This window comes from Nelusetta ayraudi, unplaced genomic scaffold, assembly GCF_046127955.1.
Source record: "Nelusetta ayraudi isolate G7.1 ecotype Tasmania unplaced genomic scaffold, CSIRO-AGI_Nayr_v1 ptg000168l, whole genome shotgun sequence".
Lineage (NCBI taxonomy): Eukaryota > Metazoa > Chordata > Actinopteri > Tetraodontiformes > Monacanthidae > Nelusetta > Nelusetta ayraudi.
This window is the reverse complement of record NW_027466218.1, coordinates 1,354,168-1,364,314: the sequence shown is the minus strand read 5'-3', so window position 1 is coordinate 1,364,314 and position 10,147 is coordinate 1,354,168. Positions and strand designations below refer to the sequence as shown.

The window sequence follows — 10,147 nt, the reverse complement described above, 5'->3', positions numbered from 1 at the left end:
ACCCAGAATCAATCCACACTCACATTCACACCAGCAGACAGTTACCCTAATGAGTTTGTCTCTGGTCTGCGGGAGGAAGTGGGAGAACCTTCACACTCAAAGATGAAAAATTAAAACCTGTTAAATGTAATAGGCTGTAAAATCCAGACTGTGACTGTGAGGGCACTGTGGCTTCTCCTCCCCACAGCGTTCTGGGGAGCGCTCAATCGCAATCATTCATAGTTTCCCTCCATGGGCCTTCATTGGGTCTTTCATTTCCACGGCACTCCATCATGGTTAGCGGCTAGGGTTCGTCGCCAGAGTCTGTAATCACGGTAAATATACCTCACGAGTGCAGCCGAGCCTGGAGAACGTCTCCATGGTTTCACTCGTCAAAAGATGCTAAGTGCAGTTGCGTGCACTCCAGGCTTGTCTGGCGCAGAGGCTACAGCCAGCGGCGACCGCGGCTTGTCGTACTACTGCAGTCGCCGTGTGTTTGTAGAGGGGGAGTCAAGCAGCAGTGCGGCTGAGCGCAGTCCTTGTGTAACGCACATGAACGGGCCAAAAATAAAGATGATGAATGGAAAAGAAATGCTGGTCTTTGTCATCTTTGGATTGGGAAAATCTGAGGATGAAAATGTCGAGAGAAATGCTGGGTACAAAAAAAAAAAAAGACAAAAAATCCAAACTGAGGCCGACATGGTTTTGAATGGTACAAGCAGCAAATCGGTGTTGCACTGTTGCTGTAAATCTTCCTTTTGTGGAAACACCACAAGCAGCATTAGTGAAGTATTCTGGAGTCTGTTTAGTGTTTCTTTTGTTCAAGCAGAAATAATAACGACCAAAAAAAATAGACCACACTTTCCCAGTCGGACCACACTAAGTCTGATTTCATCAGCCAGACTGTCTGTCTGTCTGTCCGTCCGTCCGTCTGCCTCGTGTTATCACAGTCCCAATCTGTGCCAGCGATCCCATTGAAGGGCTCGACAGAGGAAGCCACACAAAGCCTGAGAAACAATCCCGTGTTGACATCAACTCCATCCTCACCGACTTGACTTTCAGCACAGGCGGCAGCGTCTGTCCGCATGCTGCTGGTGAGTTTTGAGAAATCCCAGCGCGGTACACCGACTGGAATCATTTTTGGCAGTAAAAGACCAAAAAAAAAATTTAGACCAGAAAACTGGAGGAGAAAAGAAACTAGAGCAGAAGCACAGCAGCTGTGTGTGTGTGCCGCCTTGTGAGGAGAGGTTGGGAAGTCTCACAGAGGGGTTCACAGGTCACACTACTGGAGCCCGGTGCCGGAGAGGAAATGACTCTCATTCCAACCGCATTCCAGCACCAACATGAAACAATCTCTCTCTCTCTCTCTCTTTGAAAAAAATATAGATATAAATATATATTTGGGCACAATGTCATTGTTTATTTGTGTAAAAATAAAGGACATTATGTAAGCTGCCACACATCTGCTTGTGTGAAGGAGGAGGAAGTTGGCCATGTGTCTCGGTAAAAATATCACAAGTGAATGGAAATTCCAACAAAGCCGTGCTTTCCTCCTGGCTGGTGACTCAGTCCGACTTGTTGCTGTGCGTTCGTCCACCCCGGTCTTTCCTCCTCCGGCCCCTGGGTGTGTCCCCCTGTGACCTCATCTTCACATAAAGTTCTTCCGAAATCCCCGGCTGACACCCGCGCACACAGGATGCAGCAAACCGTGCAGGCTGTCCACAAGCCGGTCCGTTTACAAAACAACACGAGCTCCGATCGTGATGCAGGTGTCCGTTCAACCAACCACAGCAAGCAGCTCAGCGTGTGCATTCTGTGTGTGTGTGTGTGTGTGTGAGAGAGAACACGCATCCTGTTTAGTTATGGCAGCCAACAGAAAACAGAAGCAACAAAAGCAAAGTCTGTGAAGGTTCCTAGTCGTCTACTAAGTCGTGAATAAGATCCTCCCATTTATGTCATGTATGACAAATTGAGAAAAAGGGAAATCTAAAGTCAGCAAATGTTCAGTCAGCTACAAGTAAACTCTGGCTGCTGGAACAGCGCTGTACATCCCAACAACCACAAACTGCTGGCTCGACCACTGACGGGAATTACAGATTTGTGAAAAGAGGCTTTGTGTTCATGCAAAACACAAAAGCTCCCACATGAGCGGCAGGACTTTAAAAACCAGACAGGAGATGAATCATGTGACAACAGAGTTCAAAGGTCAGTAGATCAATGGCAGACAAAAAGCTACACCGCACCATGACACGCAGAGTATACTTATAACGGGACACCTGACAGTCCAAACCTGACACATGACTCAGTTTAGGTGTTGGATGGTTATGAATAAAAAAAAAGGAAAATATAATACCTCGTCTCCTGTGTCGGCAGACGGTTCTGTGGTGGATCTGACGGATGATGTGAGTCCAAAACAGCCGGATCACTGTGTGCGCTCGGTGGCAGAGTCGGCGCCCAGACTGCTGCCGGAGGTTGCCTCTGTCTGAGTGAAAATACTGTGGCGGAGCTTAGACCATGTGGCTGGATGGGAAATGGGAAATGAACTTTTCTGGGCAAAGGGCCAACAGCAGAGTGGGTTTTTAAAGACACAGCAGTTTGTAGTGTGCTGCTCGGGGCTTAGTCACACTTTAAACCATGTTTGATTCAAATGGATTCAATGGAGATATTTCCAGCCACAGGAATTACCAACTCCATAGAAACAACCAGGCTTGTTTACACTCTTTCACATTCATTGTTTTTGCCTATGTGTTAGCGATATATGTAAGATTGTCCACAGACACAAATAATTCCTAATTGCCTCTCTGCAATAAGTGAAGTTTTCTCTGAATCTGAATGAAATTTAAAATACTTTGACTGAAGTGAGGCGTCTATTTATAATTGACTATATTGCCACAGAAAATGTTTAACTCAACTATGGGATTGTTGTTGTTGTTGTTGTTGTTGTTGTTGTTGTTGTTGTTGTTGTTGTTGTTGCGCGTATTAATGCTATTATAAATGAATAAATAAACTTAAACATAGTTTGAGATAAAACAAAAGACTGAGGTGATACAATTTCTACATACCTGTAGGACATTAGCCTTTTCAGTTTATTAACCCCTTCAGTTAATCCAGTGTCAGTTGGTCATTTTCCCGGCATATATATTCTGTAATAACAAAAAATAATACTGACAACCGGAATGACACATTCAGAAAAGTAAAAAGACAAATGTGCATTGTTGATCTGAAATAAGAACACGATGACACAAATTGTGTCTCCAAAATTGTGACAAGATGAGGGCAAATCTAAAATCTCAGCCACGTTCAGAGAATTATTGCTGGAGTTAATCGGCAGGTGTCGCCCTCTAGTGGTAATAACCAAGAAAGCACGTGGAATGTAGATCGATAGATCGATGATAGATAGATAGATAGATAGACCTCCCTGTTCACATAAGCGCTATTGGGACAAAAAAAGATACTCATTATAATTATTACACATACAGTCATCAAGGTATCTTCTTAACCTCCCTTTGAGTACAGGTGCATAACGATCTATGCGCCACCTGCTGTTTACAGGAAGCAGAATGACTTTGCCTCTGAGGTCTGGTTGACGTTATCAGTATAGTTTCATCACCGGCAGACAAGCCAAGCAGCGTCACACAAAGGCACTCCAGCACCCTTGGAAGCAGCACTAAAGAGCCGTGGTTTTGTATTCCGGTGTGCGATGAGATCATTGTCACTTTGTCTTCGACCGCGTTTCTCTCACACACGGGATTAACAACTTGGATGTGATCACAAATGTATCCTCTCCAATTCCTCTTCCATTCACACTGTAGCCTGGCAACGAGCTGCTGGATGATATGCACAGACATGGCTGCATTACACCAATTACATGATGAGGAGCTGTGGAGGGCTTATTAAAAATCCTAATGTGTTTTTGTCAGCAGGAATGTACTGACACATCTTATGTCATGTAGAAATAACTCCACGACTCAGAATGTCATCCAATATGTGCGGGTGCAGCAGTAAAATAAGATGCTGTCCTTCGAACATTTAAGACAGCTGATCGCCGACAGCAGGAAGTCGTCTCAAAAACACGTGAGAACAGAAACAACAAATTAAACTAGTTTTCGACTGTGAAATGTAAAAATCTTCATCTCTTAATGTAAAAATTCTGTAAAAATAATTTTTTTAAAACAAAAATCTTCATGCGTTCAAATCAAAATTTCATCATTAGAATAAGAAAAACATTGGCACACAGTTAAACATTTATATCAAAAACAAATTATGGATATTTGGGTCAATAGATAATAAATAATTTGATATTTAAATAGATTTAGCAGAAAATGTGCTTTTTCATTACAGTGGAATATGTAATTTGAAGCATGGCAGATTCTTAGCTACTTAGCAACATTAGCATGAAGCTAAATAAAGCGAGTGTAACAGTTTTACACAACCTCTTCGGGCTCTTATGAAATAAGTAATTTAACCTTGTTAAATTACCTGTGTACTGAATTCAAGAACACGGTTCAACGTGTTGTTTTCACCCTAAACATGGACCAGAACTGGAAGAATTAAGCTACCTAACCTCACTTCCGGTTTGACATGCGGCCGGCGTCGCTCAGCACCTGCTCTCAATTAATCAGTCCGATTTCCCCACCTGCCTTCCAGATGGACGTTCTTCACCGCATACAGGTGCTGCTCTGATGGCTAACAGCACTGTACGCGCAGTTGAGTGCAGCAGGGTTTCCTGCGCGGCACGTATCAAAGTGCTGCACTTGTCAAATGTTACATTAGTTGTCAAACGGATTAAAGGAAGCACATCATTTTACCACATTTACGGGTTGTAACGTACCTGATGGATGTGCGAGAAAACACATTTTCCCAACGCCTCTGCCAGTTGTTTTATGTTATTGTACAATGCATGGATGCATCATTTATTTTTCGGTCTCAAGCAGATACAGATTTCACACACACACACACACACACACACACACACACACACACACACACACACACACACACACACACACACGCAGTGTGTGTATTTATGTATACACATATACATAAATACATACACATATGTGTAATGTGTATATATTTTTATTTTAAATTATTTTATTTTAATATATATATGTATGCACACATGAACACACATATCAACTACACACACGTGTGTGTGTGTGTGTGTGTGTGTGTGTGTGCGTGCGTGTACGTAGTTCAGTTGGAAAGTGTGCATCCAGACGATCACTTAAACGTAATAAATGAATTATGATTAAATGTGAACAACAACGGGACTTAACCGGTTTATTAACAAGAAGAGTAGCAGCCACACTCGTCTAATTAGAGACCTGCAAACACAAACTGGAGTATAGATAACACCGCAAGCCAGACACAACTGGTTTCCCCTCGCTGACAATTATGCACTTAAAAAAAAAAAAAAAAAAAAAAAAAAAAAATCTTTCTGAACTACACCGCTACTATAGCGGTGAGGGACGAGGTAATGATGTTGTTGCATCACAGTCATCATCATCATCATCATCATCATCAGCATCAGCAGCAACCAGCTCAGGAGTTGAAGCGGCGCACGCACAGAGCCAGCTGGCCATATTGTGCACCGGCTGTCCGCATATCGGCTGCGTCACACCGGCAGACCACCTCACTGCTCGAAGGATCAGTCGCCACACCGACCCGGAGCAAGAACCCAGAAAATCGAATAACCGGCCGTTTCGCAGACGCTTGCTGTGCTGTGCTGAGCTGAGCTGGTGAGTGTTTGGAGGCGGCGAATCACCTCCTTTATTCGCGGCGATGCGATCAATCGTCGGCGTCTTTCTGTCGAAGCCAATGCGCGCTCGCTTTGTGGCTTAACAGGCTCTCCCCCCCCCCCCCCCCCCCCACCACCCATTCCCCGTGCACGGCCCGCAGGGCGCCTCGCATCCGCTCTCTTCTGTTCTTCATTTGCATCGCCGCCCGCGCCGAATCGAACCGAACAACAGTGCGTCGAAAAAATAGAGAAGGAAAGGAAAAGAAAATCGAATTGAAACGCAATCGACTCATTGTGATCCCTGAATTGTTTGCGCGTCAACGTGGGTGATTTGTGTGCACGTCTGCTGGCCGAGCTTGTTCGCCTCCAGTTTAATTCATTTTCTGTTTTGCAGGGGCAAAAATGGTCAAACTCGGGAATAATTTCAGCGAGAAAAACGGCGGAAAGGCGGTTTCCGAGGACGGATTCGACACCATCCCTCTCATCACACCGCTAGATGCCAGCCAGCTGCAGTTCCCACCACCAGATAAGGTGAGATTCACGTGTTTGCCCTTTAATTGGAAGGCAGCCGCTGCAACGGCCTTTGTCTCCGCAGTTCTACTCTCCTACTTTTATTCAAATGAAAAAAAAAAACAACCAACAACAACAACAAAAAAAAACGCACACAACAAAAACAATGTAAATGTAATCCCTCCCCCCACCCCCCCACCCCCTTCTCCCCACATGGAGCTGATGTTGAATCTCTCCCACCTATTTGTCCTGTTTGCCCTGTGTTTTGTGCCAGGTGGTGGTGAAGACAAAGGCGGACTATGATGCCGAGAGCAAGAAGGGGAAGCTCCGATCCCCCAAAATTGCAGAGTTCTCAATAAGCATCATCGAGGGCGTCTCAGAGCGGCTCAAAGTAAGAATCATGACATCATCGGTGTGTTTCTTGTCTCCCTCCCACACACCTTACACTGCACACATGCGTACAAAGCCAGAGCGAGAGATTGAGAGGACGCCGGTCCCTCGGCAGCTCGAGACGTTTATCACCGCCACTGCTGCATGTCTCCCCTCGTCTCTCCCCCCCCCCACCTCTCCAAACCCCACATCCACTCTGCTCCTCAGACCACCTTCCTCCCACTGTGCGTCCTGTGCCCGCCTCCTCACCCAGGGCCACTCAGGGAGGCATAAAGCTGAGATGATTCACTTAACCCCGCCCTGAATCCCTCATTAATTCAGCCGCTGCCATGGCGATGGCCTCCTAACAGCAGCATCCTTCCCACCTCCCCCCCACGTTAAAGCTGGTAAATGCATTTGAATGCTCACACCATATGGAATGAAAAAAACAAAACACAACTGTTTATGTATCCAATATGAGGGTGACTCGGGTGCCCCCCCGCCCCCGTGTACCTTCAAGTGCGTACAACTTTGTTGCATGCTGTGCACGCAGACCATCCCGACACTTTGCTTGTGCGATGGGAAGCGACATCAGTGTCTCCAAACGCAGCTCGCATCCTTTCGTGGGTGCTTTGAAATGCCGCAGGCAGCCCCTCTTTTCTTCTCTTTTTTATATTGCGGGAGAGCCTCTTTCATAATCTGTTTGTTGCTTTGCTGTGTGTGTGTGTGTGTGTGTGCGCGCTGCACCGTCTGCTCTGCCGAGAAAAAAAAAATGCAGCAGTCGCGCAGAGAGATGAAAGCGCAATCCTCTTATTCGCACTGATGCGCTGGGCTAATAACCCACGCAAACCTTCTGCCGAGCATTAAAAAAAATAATTGAAATATTGTGTGGCACGGCACCTCGCTCACAATTTCACGAAGCCGTCAAGAATATTCCCGTCCAGGGAGAGAGAAAAACCCCCCCCCCCCCCCTCCCACATCCTAGAAACACCAGTAGCTCTTACATAACTCCCAGGAGAGGTGAGATCCAGGCTGTGCAGATGGTCACACCAACACCGCCCCCCCCACACGCACTCAGAGTTCGTGAACATGCTGCAGCACTGACATGCACATACGCGGACCGCTAGTGTGGAACTCACCTCTGCCCGGTGCTGGTGGTCCCACCAGTCGTTAGTGGTCCTTGCTGCTGAGCTGCTGCGCTGCTGTTCTCCTTCCAGGTGACTCTGCTGGTGATCTGCGCTCTGGCCTTCCTGGTGTGCGTGGTGTTCCTGGTGGTCTACAAGGTCTACCAGTACGAGCAGCCCTGTCCCGACAGCTTTGTCTACACGGTAAACACTCGGGCTGTTGCATTACGGCGGTCGTTGCCCTTCTTAATATTTTAACTTAACTCTGGCTCTGTTGTAATAATGCAGAAATTCTGTTTAAATTATTAAATTCTTAAGCATTGAAAACTTGCATTTTAGGGGGAAAAAAGTAGTAAGTCAATTTAAAACTGGCAGAATTTGTTAGTATTTTAGAATATATTTGGACATTTTTTTAATTACCTACAACAAAAAAACAGGAAGAGACTCGGAACACATGATATGAACACTATCAATAATAAAAACCAAACTTCAACAAACATAAACGGGACACTTCCATCCTGCTTCATTTGTTATCTCTTCAGTAGCATTTAGCGGCGCTGAATCGTAGCGAACAGTGAACAGTGATTTTTAGCAGATGCACATGACCTCAACTGCTGCTGTCAGAATGAACAATATCCACATCTTGTCTTGTTTCCTCCGCTACGTTCACCCTAACCCTGCTCCTGTCCTCTCTGCCGAGCAGCAGGGTCGCTGCATGCCGGTTGGAATGTACGGCAGCTACCCCCCCCAGGGCCCCGGGGGCCGCGGGCGCCTCTTCACCCTCATCAACCACTACAACATAGCCAAGCAGACCATCACCCGCTCGGTATCACCGTGGATGACCATCATGTCTGAGGAGAAGGTCACCCAGCAGGAGATGGAGACCGCCCAGAAACTGGCTTAGATCACCTGCGGATAAGGGGGCGGGGGGGTCGTGGCCCGGGGAGGGGCGCGGCCCTGGCCGGCTGCACAGCAAAGAGTAAAATAAATAATAATACGGTTGTGCCATTCAAGCAAACCCCAGAGTCCCACGGCTTTCTGTAAGCAGGAGGTCAGTTCATTTCCTTCCCTGAAGGGGGTCTGGGGAGGGGGCTCTGCTGCCTTGTTCATGTAGTATTCAGTGGGTTGATGTGTACTGTAGCAGGATATTTGTGGATATTTCAAAACATGTTTTTAGCGACGTGTGCCTCACAGTTGAGCGGATTCACGGTTTGTTTGAATTGCATGTGTTATTATTTATTTAGGCTTGAGAAGAAATGTTGAAAAAGAGAAGAAAAAAAAAAAGCCACAGGAACACACAGGCACGCACACACACACACACGCACACATTCGCCCTCACGATGTTTGTACATACGCACATGTATAAGAACTCATTTTAGTAGTCACACTGTATAATGACTGTGAAGCGTCGTCCGTCTGCGTCACTGGTTTTCCATCGCGCAGTGCACGCACAACTCGGAAACACCATCAGTTTGCTTCAAGGCTCTCGCTCTCTCTTCCCCCCCCCCCCACCTCGAAGCGAAGCGCGTCCAGCACTGATAATGCATGTCGGAGCTTTTATTGGGGAAGGGTACGGGGGCTGGGCGAATTTCTCCGGAACAGCTAGCGGCGTACCTGCCGGTGGGCTCGTCTGTGTCATGATGTTGTGGAATTAACGAGGCTCTTTCTGGAAGAAGCCATGTAACCAGCGGACAGACAGGATATTTTAACCGTGTCGTTTTTAACACCGTCCATTCTGCTCTTTGCGTATAGTACTGTTGACGGGGTTTTCTTTTTTCCACTATTCGACGCCACTCGAACTTTCAAACCAGCATTAACGATTGTCTCCTCTCATCTTAACGCTGTGGCCACTGTGTGCTTTTTCTCTTCGACCAGAGACTTGCGTATTGTTAACTTACTTTTTTCTTTTTAACGTACTTATTTCATTGCCTACGACCCCTAGATGCTACTGTATTTGAATGTTTATTTTTGCATCGCCCGGTGAAGACACTGTATTGTGCGACGCCCGGCCAAGATGAAGGCCGGCGGGCCGTCACGGTTAAACTCTGTTCAAGTTGGTGTTGTGGATCAAATCTGACGCTAGTCGCTTGTCCTGTTGCTTTCTCTCTGTGTTTTACTGTCACCAGTTATGTACCTTTTTCAACGCATTGTAAGGATTACCATCCAAGTGCATTTGCTACATTGAAAAAAAAAAAAAAAAAAAAAAAAAAAAGAAATGTTCGAATACGACTGAAATAAAGTGCCCACATTTCACACTGATGGGTGAGAGTTGGTGTCTATGAATGGATGACGTGTGAGGCTGCCAGACTGAAGTGCCCTTGAATCCATTGAATGAATGCTGCAAGTGCTGAAGGTTGAATACAATAGGGATCAGAAAGTTTGTCATAAAAAATGAAGTCTGTTATGAAATCTGAAATCTATTCGT

The 10,147-nt window shown here is 46.1% G+C and overlaps 1 protein-coding gene across 3 annotated transcripts; it reads left to right on the top strand.

Annotated features, from left to right (window-relative positions):
* The first annotated feature begins 1,992 nt into the window (after window positions 1-1,992).
* Window positions 1,993-9,981, top strand: LOC142880375 (neuronal vesicle trafficking-associated protein 1-like). Of its 3 annotated transcripts, none has more exons than XM_076014250.1 (5): window positions 1,993-2,184; window positions 6,114-6,250; window positions 6,504-6,620; window positions 7,816-7,926; window positions 8,426-9,981. In XM_076014250.1, exons 1-5 carry the CDS (start codon window positions 2,124-2,126, stop codon window positions 8,624-8,626), a joined length of 627 nt encoding a protein of 208 aa, XP_075870365.1. In that variant the 5' UTR covers window positions 1,993-2,123; the 3' UTR covers window positions 8,627-9,981. The 3 variants fall into 3 exon arrangements, with proteins under 3 accessions (XP_075870365.1, XP_075870367.1, XP_075870366.1); XM_076014252.1 differs by lacking the exon at window positions 1,993-2,184 and adding an exon at window positions 2,247-2,381; XM_076014251.1 differs by lacking the exon at window positions 1,993-2,184 and adding an exon at window positions 5,484-5,720.
* Window positions 9,982-10,147: the final 166 nt, after the last annotated feature.